This window comes from Odocoileus virginianus, chromosome 25, assembly GCF_023699985.2.
Source record: "Odocoileus virginianus isolate 20LAN1187 ecotype Illinois chromosome 25, Ovbor_1.2, whole genome shotgun sequence".
NCBI classification, from domain to species: domain Eukaryota; kingdom Metazoa; phylum Chordata; class Mammalia; order Artiodactyla; family Cervidae; genus Odocoileus; species Odocoileus virginianus.
This window is the reverse complement of record NC_069698.1, coordinates 6,290,782-6,305,025: the sequence shown is the minus strand read 5'-3', so window position 1 is coordinate 6,305,025 and position 14,244 is coordinate 6,290,782. Positions and strand designations below refer to the sequence as shown.

The window sequence follows — 14,244 nt, the reverse complement described above, 5'->3', positions numbered from 1 at the left end:
TACGCCTGGTAAGTACTGCAGGCGTGAACACCCAGGGGCCTCGGTGTGCCCCTAGTGTGGCACCGTCCTGTGCAAGTGCGTCTCTCCCACCTCTGCAGGAGCTGCTTTCCAATGTTTCAGGTTTTTTCTTAAACAGTCATTACACCTCGAGGATGACAAAGATGAGAATGTGGAAGATTAAAGATCACAAAACTTACACCAAAAAGGGAAGCTCTCCTATATTATATGAAAATCCCTTATAAAAGGCAGTTCATTAACCAAAAATGCTTTATACATTCAGATTTCCCCATCTCTCAACAGTGATGGTTTCCAAAGAAAAGACTCAGTAGTGAAGGCCACACACTTGTTTTGCATTAGTTTGATATGCTGAAAATCAGAACCTTTAAAGCATCTTGTCAATGGGAGAAATGAAATTGGACCTGGGTGGGAGGCTGGGATGGGAACGATCACAATGGATATGTGACCTCGCTGCTGATGCACACAGCAAGGGAGTTGGTAGGAAATGTTACAGCAGACCTGACCACTGTACAGAGGGCCGATCAAGAACACAGTACAGATATCAAAAAAACAAAAATTGGAAAACAAAACTAAAAAAACAAACTGCAACTTTGCCAACTTGTAAACAAGGAAAAGCATTTCACAGATTCAAAGTTCAAGGGAAGTAAACGTCTTTAAATTATTTTTGTCAGTTCAACCCTGATTTAAAAGTATGGCTAGCAAAAAGTAAGGAAGCCGCAGCCCTTGGCATCCTGAGCAAGCAGCAGCTGTCTTCTGAGAAGCAGCCACTTCCAAGCCTCTCTTCTCAAAGATGCCACGTGAGGAGGAGAAAGCTTCTTTCTTGAATCCCATCTCACTTTTCTCTCCACACGCCTGGGATAGTCAGCAATTGCTTCGCATTCTGGTCTTTATGATCCTGGTTGCTATAGATTTAGACGTGGGGAGACTGGAGGGGGGAAGGCAAATTCTCGGAGGATGCTACGGGCCACCTCCACATTATTCTGGGCTATTTCTAAGGCTCTTTTCACTTCTTCAAAGGCATAGCCCTCTCCCATGAGTTTTGCAATTTTTGCATCGACGTTTTCCAATGCTGCCTCCGGCCCGTGGGGTTTTCGGTGGTGAATTTCGGGTGCAGTCCTGCGGGGTCGTGGTTTAGGAGGTCTGGCTGGTGCTTGTGAACCATCTGAGTAAGAGAAGTATTTAAATAAAGAGATAAAAAGAAAGACATTATACATCAGTAGGATTTCATTATTTTATGTTAAAAGTTTTTCATTGTTTCTACAAAAACCATTTTTATATACTGTGGTTGAATAGGTTATATTGTCCCTATTTTGAATGTCAGGATAACAAAGGTAAGGTGTGTTGGAAATTTGAGAAATTAACACAGATGTCTTCCCACTTCTATATATTATTCTTTAAATCATATGAAATAAAAGATATAGAAGGAAAAAAAAACTGAAAAAGAAAAGCTTTCACTCTGGCAATACAGTCACCCTTCTCTACTATGGTGGAGATAATTTCCTGGGAAGTTTCTACTGAAGGAAACTGTTACAAGCTCAAAGATATTCCTGCTAGAACATCCCCATCAGGTCCTACGTCCCACCCCATGTCACAAGAAAGACTTCTGAGAAATATGCTTTGCAGCATATTTTTCCAGTTAGAATGCTGGGAAGAGAGGCCTTACAGATGCTGGGGGGAGATAATGAAATAGCAGATGCTTTGAGAAGGCTGTTAGTCAATACGTTGGTGCTTTGCTGAAATACTTCATCCAGATTCCAATGTAGAAAGCTTAGCTTGAAAAAAAAAAAAGCAAAGCCAGCAGAAACAGTAGTGGAGAACTGGGTTCCAGGTCTGTCTCTTGATACTCGTTTCTCAAAGTTAAACCACATGACACTGGTGTCCAAAAATGGAAAATAATCTCATTAAGAACAAAGCAAATATAGGCCATCACCAGGAAGTGGGCTGGTGACTTAAGGGGGCACTTTTATCACATTTCTCCATTTATCTGTATATGGTATGTAATATCAAAAGCCTACATTTTAAAGAGATTAAAAGTTGTCTTAAACCCATAAATGTTTGATGGCATAAATTTGACAAGACAGAAACCAATATTTATTTAATGCTTTTTTTCTTAGATGACTGACAAGTGCCACATTCAGGGACACAGTTAAATAAACGAAGAAGCGAGGCTAGAACACAAATGCCTCACGACTCCTGTGCTCGTCCTATCCTTCCTGATCTCCGCTCCCTCGCCAACTTTCCTGGTGGCGTCTGGAAATGCTGTAAGCTGGTATTTTCAGTAATAAGTGTAGATCCAAGAATCACCTGATACATCATTTCCTGTTTTCTCAAAAGTATACCTGTCTGAGAAGGTAATAAAAAAAAAATTCTGTTTGCACTTCTAGCACTATCAATATAACATATACAAAAGCCTCCAGGATGAAAATATTTAGTTCTACACAAAATTGGATGATAGTCTTATTTTTGTTTCTTTCTTACAGAATAATATCTAGTTTGAAAAAATATTATAGCTATAGATAAAGTTCATTCTACTCAGACCTAAGAACATATATTAGTTTCTGGTTCTTGGTAAAGTCTGTGCTGTTTTGTATATCTGTAACTAAACATCTCAAATTATTATGGTCTAGTAAATTGCAATTCTTACTGTTGAGGTTTCATTTATTTTTCTATTAAGTATTTCCATTAATGTCATGCAGAGGTGGACAATAAATTATGCTTTGCTTCTAATCCTTTCTGAAAAACTATTAGATTCTAGCAAGACTTCCTTTAATCAGTTACCACAGAATTTATACATTGAAATACTGTCTGTTCTGGCTTATTTTTTGGTGTGAAAAGGACCTAGAATACAAAGTTAAATTCCTTGTACTGGTAGTTTTTGAAGAATTTTTCCAATACTGTTATTTTGCTCCTGTCTAAAATACTGAGAAGGGCACATGACTATTAAGCAATTTTGGTAAGTATAGCTGCGTAGACTACTCAACTGGGAAAGATGCATCTCATGGTATAATAAAAAATTAAGTTTTAGAAATGTTAGATTTAATAAACATGTGTCTTTGATCTTGGTAGATGACTCTAAAAAATATGACATCTATCACCAGGAAAACCCCCCAAGAGATCTATTCACTCTGTGAGGCTGCTGTAGGTAATACTGGCCAAATGTAATGGGAATGTGCAGATAATAAATTTTTCTTGAGAAAGTTATTCTCTTCTTAAAAAACCATAAGTACTAAGCATAATTCAGGAAGCCCGTTAGGTTAAACCAAATGTTAGGGAAAATACCGCACAAAATGATTAAATCAAACTAGACGAGTGACGGTATCTCTGGTCTATTTGAAATACCAACTAGAGGAAGTGATTCAAGCCACTTGTGGAAAGAATCACAATAGATTTTCGATATATTTTCAGTAGAAAGGAGAAACATTTCTTTCTTTAGATACGAAACTCTCACATATACTGACTTATTTAACCCTAGTTCTCGCCACCATAACTGATAATCTATTTCCCCAGAACAGTGCTGACATGTTTTTGAAATCTTACAGATGCCCCGAGTTGAATCGCATCATGCATTAGAGCCCATGAATGGAAGTAAGGGGAAGCTATGTTGCAACTTTTTGCCAACTGTTATATATAAACTTCTATTTATTGCTGAATATTTTATTCCATTTGGAATGCTTTAATTTTTTGTTTGACTATTTTAATTGGGTAGTGTAGCTCTGCACCAGCAACTAATAGCTGTAACTTTTCCTGGTGAGGATGTCAGTGAGGAGCACCACTCAAGAGACTTAGATTCATCTCTGCTTGGCCACTCAGATTTTGAGTGACTTTCAGCTAAGTAAGCAGTTTGCTTTTATAATTCTCACTCTGCAAATATACTTTTTGTCTCCATTTTTAAAGGTGTAACCTTTCTCAGGGAGTATGTGATTAATGTAATGCTTGGTATATGTGCTGAGGAGACTTTGAAAAGGAGAGGACAATGAATTCACATTTGTAATGGTAACCACTATACTCAAATACTGTATAGAACAGCAATTACTACAAATCAATAGGGATTCAAGTGTGGAACAGGAAAAAAAACCCTGGAATTTGTAGTGAGCTCTTATAAACTTTTAAGCAAGATACCAACAAGTAAGATCTCTTAAAACTTGAAGAGTAACCTTTAAGAATAAAAAAAAAAACCTGTTAAAAAAGTTTCATGCTGATGATTATATCAGATCACTTACAGCCAACCCCTGTCTCTGGACACCTCTTCCTAAAACTCACGGGCAGCCTTCACTGTCTCAGTGTCTAGAGGAGGAGACACCAGGTCCTTACTCACGCTGGAATGTGGAGATGGTGGAAAGGAGCAGATGAGCCGATCTCAGAGTTCCCTCAAAGGAGTTATGTTGTAGTTTTGTAGTTCACTGGACTGACTGTGAATTTTACAAGCTCTGTGGGGATTTCTGTACCTGAATACATGTATCCTTAAAAATGTGATTGGAAGCGCGTGTGTTTATTCTGGGGTCACTGTCCATGCTCATGGTATTTCTGAACTCCTAGGAGCAAGGTCAACAATATCCAAGTTCAAGAGGATGTGGAGCCACCAGATGCAAACAGGGCATCGTCCTGGTCACTAGTTTTACTCAAGGGTATGAGAGACTTAATGTTTTTAAAGATGGAAATGTAGACATACCAAGTAAAATGTAAAATTTACAGACATCTTTGAAATAACAAAGATTTTTAAGGCAATTCCTTGCATGTGATGGTCCACTTTGAGTTAAAGCTGTATCCCCTTGTCATTCAGAGTTAGCTCTTTGGTGGGGAAGAAGATTTGAGAAGCTCTAGTGTGACAGTATATCAAAATGATGGACTATCATTCAATAATTTAAAGTGACACTGACATTTCAAAAAAAGTTTAATGATGTGTGAGAAAGGTATGATACTACATTATAATGGGGAGTATGGTTTCCACTGTGTGAATGCGCGCATAATCAACCACTAGAAAGAAGGGCTCCAAAATGGCAATACTGTTTCCATTGATGACACGGTTCCAGGTGACTTTCGCTGCTTTTAATTCTACTTTATTCTCTAATGTCCATGTATTACTTTAATAATTTTAAACAAAGCTTCAGATTCTGTCTACTGTGCTTTTTACAAGTCTGAATCTTAAAGAATCCTGAGCTTCTGAAGCCCAAGAATCTTCAAAAAAGGACAGAAAGCATACACTAGCTCCCTAAAGTCATGTGATCATAATGCAGTTTTGAAATCTCTCCTACAATTTTAGATTTCTTAGTACCCTCTTCCTTCACTACTGTTTTTGATTTTTCTCATTGGTATCTCCAAGCTCAGCTTAGCAATCATTATTATATGAATGGGTAACTTAAGTTTTTAAACCTAACAACAATATAAATGACTGCATACTTACTGAATCAAATCCCATCCTTTACTGGCTTTGAGACCTTGGGTACATTACTAAACATTGCTGTGTCTCACCCATTTAAGTTATGGCTAGATCTTTATTCCATAATAAAAACTACTCAAAACATATTAAACCAAATTCTTTTATCTATATTTAAAATTATAGGTACATAATCTTTTTTAAAGTTTGAGATATAATTTCTAAGATTATTTTAGTAATTCACTGACAACACTTGGGATGGACATCAAGAGTCTTGGAATACATATTTTTTCATGTATAAATTAAAAGTAATTAAAACATAAATCTCATTTTATTATTAACACATGAAGTGAAGTCGCTCAGTCGTGTCCGACTCTTTGTGACCCCATGGGCTGTAGCCCACCAGGCTCCTCTGTCTGTAGGGTTTTCCAGGCAAGAGTACTGGAGTGGGGTGCCATTTCCTTCTCCAGGGGATCTTCCTGACCCATGGATCGAACCCAGGTCTCCCACATTATAGGCAGACGCTTTACCGTCTGAGCTACCAGGGAAGCCTTATTGACACATAAGTTGGATCAATTATTTCTGAAACTCATTATGTAAACTCGAATTGCTGCCACTATCAATAATACTATCCAATTTTAGAAGGACAGGTTTTAGATACACAGTTTTACTAAATTACAAATATCTTCACATATGCTATAGTTGGTAATTATGTTGTTAAAAACAGAGCTAGGTTATAACATTTTTAATACATTCAGAAAATTGTTATAAAAGAAGTATTAGTATATTAGTGTTATTTTTCTCACAAACATGATACTATGTTCTGTGGTTTTAAACCTGAAGCTGTGTATAAGGAAAAACATTTTAGGTAGCTGAACTAAAGTAAAACTCGATATATAACACTGCAATTTCCTTTGTTGGAACACAGAGCCTTAAGAATACTATCTTAAAACATCTCTACTAACAATACACAATTCCAACTCTTACGTGAAATGAAGCCATAGTTTCCAATTGAGGTCTTAATATAAAATTCATTCAACATCTGATCACTTTTCCTTTAAGCTAATGAAGGAAAAGTAGTAATGGAATTAATTCCTTTTATGAGACCTCCTTTATTTTGCAGGTATACTTGGTAATAACATCTGTTACAAACACATTTAATCCAAGTCATGTGCTGAAATTCTAGCATTATTTTTAAGTGTTGCCTTAAATGTCCTTCTAAATACTAAGAATATTAAAAAGCTCAGCTGTACTCATCAGCATAAGCAAAAACACATCATTATGACTTTTGTAGTCTGTCACTTGGATTCCCTGGGTTTTTAAAAAATGGTATTCAAACTGTAGCACATATGTCTTAAAGCAAACTGAAAAATGTGTAAAAGCTCCTGCATAGCTAATATCGACATGAACCCCATGTGAAGAAATAAGAAGATTATTAGCAAAATGTTAATTTTGCTAATAATTTTTTATTATAATAATAATTTTGCTAATATATGTCACCCATATACAGGTATATATGAATTTAACACAAGCTGGTAAAATCCAATTAGCTATCATTATAATATATTCATATCATTAAATACTGTTACATCTAAAAACTTTAGAGAGTTATAAACTTTTGGAGGGGGAGTAAGATATGCACACATCTTTTTTAGATAAGTGTATAAGGAAAATACTTTTAAATCAATTAAATTTTTGGAATCAGAAATAGTCTTCTCATAAAGTTTATATACATAAATTAGTCACCATCAACTAGATCACTATAAAAAATAGAAATGGAATTTATAAGATGCAGCAAATTATACCAGAATCCTCAACAGTCATCTTAAAAAGGCCTTAATACTATAAAAATGCTACTGCAAAGTAAGTGCTGTTATTATCCCAAAGGCACCTATCATCCAGTCTCAAGTTTTTGATGGAAAGATCTAATCCCAGTATAAAATAAACTAGTGGACAGCTTGGTAGCCCTATGAAGGAGCATGTGAACAAGTATCTTGCTGGAAAAAAAAAGTATCTTATTTTCTGTGGTTTGACTGTGTTTGTAAAGAGAGTTCAAGGAGTCAGTTGAAATATTTGATGTTACAGCTAGCTGAGACCCTCAAAGTAATCACCAAGACTAGTTTTTCACTCAGGTAAAAAGCCAGTTCAGGCTTCTGGTAAATGCCTATCTGAGGATGTTTCAACGGGTTTGTCACTCAAAGTTCTTCCTTGAAATTTCTAGTGTAATACTAACTGGAATTTCTACCAGTTGCAATCATATATGTAAATAATGTTATTCTGGGCTCAGTAACATCTGCATGCTATGGTGTAAACTGTAAACCTGTGAAAATAGAATGTTTAGGTCAAAATCCTTCCTGTAACTTGAGAATATGTTTCTGTTAATATAGAGCTGGTGAGACAGAATGTTATTTTTAAATCAGTCATGGCACTCTTCTCAAAGCTGTACTTTAACATCTCAAGGAATGTGCTTTATTTTCATATATATATATATATATATATATATAGAGAGAGAGAGAGAGAGAGAGTTAGAGTTAGATACTGTCTCTGCTTTCTGACTTTCACATTTTTCCATCATTCTGGAAGTCTTCCCTTTCAACTGAAAATAGTGTTTCAGTGGGTATCCATGGATATATCTGAAATATTGGAGTGGCTAGCACTAAACTGGTAAAGACAGCATGGACCAAAATTTGAAAAAGTTAGTAAAATTTTCCGAGTTATATTCAAGTGTGAAAACTTATGAAACTATAGAGGGATTTTTATGCATCGCTCATGCATGTTATCAAGTACAGAGCTATTGTGTTAATAATCTCAAAGCAGCTATCTACTTTGATTTGGATGTTACAGAATGGACAACTGCTCACTATTAACAAATCTGTGAGCTGAGATTTGAGCTTGAAAGCAAACTGAATGCAACAATACATTAAAAAGGATCACACACCATAATCAAGTGGGATTTATCCCAGGATTGCAAGGATTTTTCAGCATCCATAAATCAATTTGATATATATCACATTAACAAGCTAAAGACTAGAAACCATATGATCATCTTAATAGATACAGAAATGCTTCTGATAAAATTTAACACCCATTTCTGATAAGAACTACCAGAACGTGGGCATGTAGGGAACATACCTAACATAATAAAGAACATACATACATACATACATACATACATACATAGTGCAAACCCACTATGGACATCATGCTCAGCACTGAAAACCTGAAAGCATTCTAAGATCAAGAATAAGACAAGGATGCCATTCTTGCCACTTTTGTTCAAAATAGCTATGGCAGTCCTAGCCACAGCAGAGAAGAAAAAAAAAAGGAATCCAAATTAGAAAGGAAGAAGTAAAAAAAAAACTGTCACTGTTGGAAGATAGCTTGCTACTATACACAGAAAATTGTAAAGATGCCACCAGTAAACTACTAGAGCTTATTAATGAATTAGGTAAAGCTGCAGGATACAAAATTGATATACAGAAATCTGTTGCATTTCTATACATTAACAATAAAGTATCAATGAAATTAAGAAAACAATCCCATTTACTGTCACAACAGAAAGAATAAAATACCTAGGAATAAACCTACCTAAGAAGACAAAAGACATACTCTGAAAACTATAAAACACTCATGAAATAAACTGAAGGTGATGCAAACAGAAAGATATAGTCTGTTCTTAGATGGAAAGAATAGATATTGTCAATATTGTTGATATAGTCAAAATGATTATACTACCCAAAGCAATCTACAGATTGAATGCAATTCCTATCAAATTACCAATGACCCTTTTCAGAGAAGAAATAATTTTGAAATTTGTATTGAAACACAAAGGACTTCGAGTAGTCAAAACAATCTTGAGAAAGAAGAATGAGCCGGAGGAATCACACCCTGACTTCAGACTCTACTACAAAGCTACAGACATCAGAACAGTCCTGTACTGGCACAAAAACAGAAAACACGAATCCAGGAGCAGGACAGAAAGCCCAGGAATAAACCCACACACTATGGTCAATCTATAAAGAAGGAGGCAAGAACATGCAATGGAGAAAAGACAGTCTCTTCAATAAGTGGTGCTGGGAAAACTGGACAGTTGTATATAAAAGAATGAAATTAAAACAACTAGTAGCATACACAAAAATAAACTCAAAATGAGTTTAAAGACCTAAATAGAACACCAGGTATTATAAAACTAGAGGAAACCAAACAAGGGATTAACTTCTAAAATACACAAACTCATCCAGATCAATTTTTACAAAACACAAAAAATGGGCAGATCATCTAAAGAGACACTTTCCAAAAGAAGACATACAGATGGCCAAGAGGCACATGAAAAGATGCTCAACACTGCTAATTATTAGAGAAATGCAAATCAAAACTACAAGATATCACCTCACACAGGTCAGAATGGCCGTCATCAAAATGTCTACAAACAACAAATGCCGGAGAGGGTGTGGAGAAAAGAGGACTCTCCTACACTGTGGGGGAGGATGTAAACTGATGTAGCCATTATGGAGAACAATACAGAGATTCCTTAAAAAATGAAAAATCAAGTTACCATATGATGAAGCAACCCATTTCCCAGGCATATATCTGGAAAAGATAAAAAAATTCAAAAAGATACATGCACCCCAGTGTTCACAGCAGCACTATTTAAAGCAGCCAAGATATGGAAACAATGCAAGTGTCCATCGATAGATGAATGGATATACATGAATGGATATACATACATGCATACATACATACAATGGAACACTATGGAGCCATAAAAAAGAATGAAATAACACCACTTGGACCAACATGGATGGGCCTAGAGGTGATGACACTAAGTGAAGTAAATCATACGGAGAAAGACAAATATCTTATGATGTCACTTACATGTGGAATCTGAAAAAAGTGATATAAGTGAATCTATTTATGAAACAGAAACTCACAGACATAGAAAACAAATTGGTATAGAAGGGGAAAGGAGTAAGGAGGGATAAATTAGGAATTTGGGATTAGCAGATACATAGTACTATATATAAAATAGATAAACAAGGTCCTACTGCATAGCACAGGGAACTATATTCACTATGTTGTAATAACCTATAATGGAAAAGTATCTGAAGATGACTGTATATGTATATTCATATATACATATACTGTATATACACAGTACATATATATACACATACAAAAAAGATCTTCACAACCCAGATAATCACAATGGTGTGATCACTCACATAGAGCCAGGCATCCTGGAATGCGAAGTCAAGTAGGCCTTAGGAAGCATCACTACGAACAAAGCTAGTGGAGGTGACAGAATTCCAGTTGAGCTATTTCAAATCCTAAAAGATGATGCTGTGAAAGTGCTGCACTCAATATGCCAGCACATTTGGAAAACTCAGCAGTGGCCATAGGACTGGAAAAGGTCAGTTTTCATTCCAATGCCAAAGAATGCTCAAACGGCTGCACAACTGCACTCATCTCATAAGCTAGCAAAGTAATGCTCAAAATTCAGGCTTCAACAGTACATGAACCATGAACTTCCAGATGTTCAAGCTGGATTTAGAAAAGGCAGAGGAACCAGAATTCAAGTTGCCAACATCTGTTGGGTCATCGACAAAGCAAGAGAGTTCCAGAAAAACATCTACATCTGCTTTATTGATTATGCCAAAGCCTTTGACTGTGTGGATCACAACAAACTGTGGAAAATTCTTCAAGAGATGGGAGTACCAGACCACCTTATCTGCCTCCTGAGAAATCTGTATGCAGGTCAAGAAGCAACAGTTAGAACTGGACATGGAACAGTAGACTGGGTCCAAATTGGGAAAGGAGTACGTCAAGGCTGTATATTGTCACTCTGCTTATTTAACTTATATGCAGAGTACATCATGAGAAATGCTGGGCTGGTTGAAGCACAAGCTGGAATCAAGATTGCAGGGAGAAATATCAATATCATATATGCAGATGACACCACCCTTATGGCAGAAAGCAAAGAAAAACTAAAGAGCCTCTTGATGAAAGTGAAAGACAAGTGTGAAAAATTTGGCTTAAAGCTCAACATTCAGAAAACTAAGATCATGGCATCTGGTCCCATCACTTCATGGGAAATAGATGGGGAAACAGTGACAGACTTTATTTTTTTGGGCTCCAAAATCACTGCAGATGGTGACTGCAGCCATGAAATTAAAAGATGCTTGCTCCTTGGAAGAAAAGCTATGGCCAACCTAGACAATTTATTAAAAAGCAGAGACATTACTTAGCCACAAAGGTCCGTCTAGTCAAAGCTATGGTTTTTCCAGTAGTCATGTATGGATGTGAGAGTTGGACTATAAAGAAAGCTGAGCACTGAGAATTGATGCTTTAGAACTGTGGTGTGGAGAAGACTCTTGAGAGGCCCTTGGACTGCAAGGAGATCCAATCAGCCCATCTGAATGGAAATCAGTCCTGAATATTCATTGCAAGGAATGATGCTGAAGCTGAAACTCCAATACTTTGGCCACCTGATGCAACGAACAGACTCACTGGAAGAGACCCTGATGCTGGAAAGACTGAAAGCAGGAGAAGGGGATGACAGTGGATGAGATGGTTGGATGGCATCACCAACTCAATTGTCATGAGTTTGATTAAGCTCCTGGAGTTGGTGATGGACAGGGAGACCTGGCATGCTGCAGTCCATGGGGTTGCAAAGAGTTGGACATGACTAAGCAGAACTGATATATATACACACATGTATATATATATTCAGTTATATAACACTTTGTTATATACCTGAAAGTAGCATATCATTATAAATCAACTGTACTTAAAAAAAAAAGAAGTCAAAATATAGTTAAAAAAATACTGATATAGGACAAAAATTTATACAGGAAAAACTCCTGATGCTTCTAATTGTGAGACGAATATATTGTTTTAATTGTTTAATATGTGTTATGTTCAGCATAACATCTATCAGTTACTCTTCCCTCCTCCCCTGTATCTAAGACACTTATCCAAGAAATAAGTGCTAGGCACTCCTCTGGACACTTGGGGATATAGCAGTGAACCAAATCACACATATATCTTTAAAGCATTAATATTTGAGTGAGAAGATAAATGGTCAAGCAAAGAAATTAATGGAAGGTGGTATTAAGAAACATAAGGCAAAAGAAGGGGATAAAGTGACTGTTTAAAGTAGGGGAAGCTATTTTAGATATGGAAGGCATCCTGAAGAAGCAGATCAGCAGCGTTTCATTAACAATGGCTATGAGTATGACTTGTAGTTACAAAAATGGTACATCCTTCTATTGGGTTGGTCAAAAAGTTTGGGTTTTTCTGAAACATCACACTAAAATCCTGAACCAACTTTTTGACCAACCCAACACTTACTGACTAGCAGCTGAACATTGCACGATAGCCTTAAATAAGCTTGAAAATTAACAGTCTGGTGCTAATAGTAATTCTAAAGAGACTTTTTTTTTCCTTTAATGGAAAAATAAGAGAACACAACATTTCAGTGTATATAGACATTTCTCCCATCTCTCATATCTGATAAGGCAAGACAAAAGTTAGAGAATGAAGTATTTACTTACTTGGCTGCCTTGGATCTTCCCATGAGCTCAGTTAGAGAATGAATAGATTTTTGAGGCACAGAACGTGCCTTACTGACAGATCAAAATTAAGACTTAATTAATGTGAGACAATTCTGTAGGCATTCTTCACATAATACATGCTTTATGAGCAAATGCAGAGATGATAAAAATACTTTCTTAGGCTGGCAGTACTCATTAAATTGCATAATGAATGAAAGGTGCTCTAAAAGGCACTATGCAAAGGTAAGGTATTATTCTCACTATGATTAGCCAACTCACCTGAAGATGAAGGGAGTGGATCATAGTCCTGTGATGCTCTGTTGGACTTGACAGTTTCACCTGGTAACCTCCTAGCAGGAGGCAAAGGAGCTTGGCCACTTGCTGGATCAAAAAAGGGATCTTAAAAATAAAGATAATTTTCAGATTAAAACTATTATCTCTGCCAACTGGCTGAAGAAAACAATTAGAAATTCTCTGTAAAGATCAATTTTTGAAAGTAAGAAACCATTTCATGACTGACAGTAACCATTTTCTAATCTGCCTGCATATTTTCTAATTTATTCATCACTTGGTCAAAAATGCTTTTCCCTGTTTTTCCTAACTGATGCACACTACTAATTTTGCATTTTTCAGATCTCTTATTTGATAGTAAAATTGTTGATGATAAAAACTGTTTCTAATTTTAATTTTATGCCCCAATTTGTCCTGTACAATGAATAGAAACTGTTGTAAAGTCAATGAGAAAAAGTGGATTTTGAATTTTGTTTGTTATAGTATTATCATATCAATTAATCTCTCTTAAGCATCAGGCAGACATAATCTGTAAAATGGACTTGACATCTACAGGACAGGGACCTTATCTTATACTCAACTGTGTTTGAATCATATCTCCTAACAGAAACATGGTACCAGGCACACTGCTGGGTAAATAGCCTGCACTTCATAGATATTTACTTTTAACTACCAAAAACTAATCTAGATTCAGATTTTTCATAAATTCAAATTCTGTGAAATTTGTATTGCTAACATAAAGCTAAAATGTTAACTATTAAAGAAGAACAGATAACATTTCATTGTTTTAAATTTCATTTGAGTTTGATATTAAAAACATGTAAGAATTTGATAATTTAAGAAGGAAATGCATACTTATACTAAAGTTTGATAAGATAATGTAAGGCAAGAGTTCAAGTCATTTTCTTTCCTTATTTGAATACAATAATTATCCCCAGCTTTGGTAGAGACTTTTTTTTAAAACCTAACCAAGGTTACTTAATTTGCTTTCATTAATTTTGAGATTAA

General features: G+C 35.8%; 1 protein-coding gene and 1 long non-coding RNA gene across 9 annotated transcripts in view; one reads left to right on the top strand and one right to left on the bottom strand.

Annotated features, from left to right (window-relative positions):
- LOC139031043 (uncharacterized) overlaps positions 1-2,665 on the top strand; it is a 67,962-nt gene extending 65,297 nt beyond the window's left edge. Inside the window, exon 2 of the long non-coding RNA XR_011483461.1 lies at positions 2,133-2,665. This is a non-coding gene — a long non-coding RNA (uncharacterized lncRNA). The remainder of the gene's footprint in view (positions 1-2,132) is intronic.
- Positions 194-14,244, bottom strand: part of CBLB (Cbl proto-oncogene B) — a 210,177-nt gene continuing 196,126 nt past the window's right edge. For all 8 annotated transcript variants that reach the window (XM_020897518.2, XM_020897522.2, XM_020897523.2 and 5 more), the window contains 2 exons: positions 13,225-13,344; positions 194-1,180 (listed from right to left, as the gene is read on the bottom strand). In XM_020897518.2, coding sequence (XP_020753177.1) covers positions 921-1,180; positions 13,225-13,344 — 380 coding nt within the window. In that variant the 3' untranslated portion in view covers positions 194-920. The remainder of the gene's footprint in view (positions 1,181-13,224; positions 13,345-14,244) is intronic.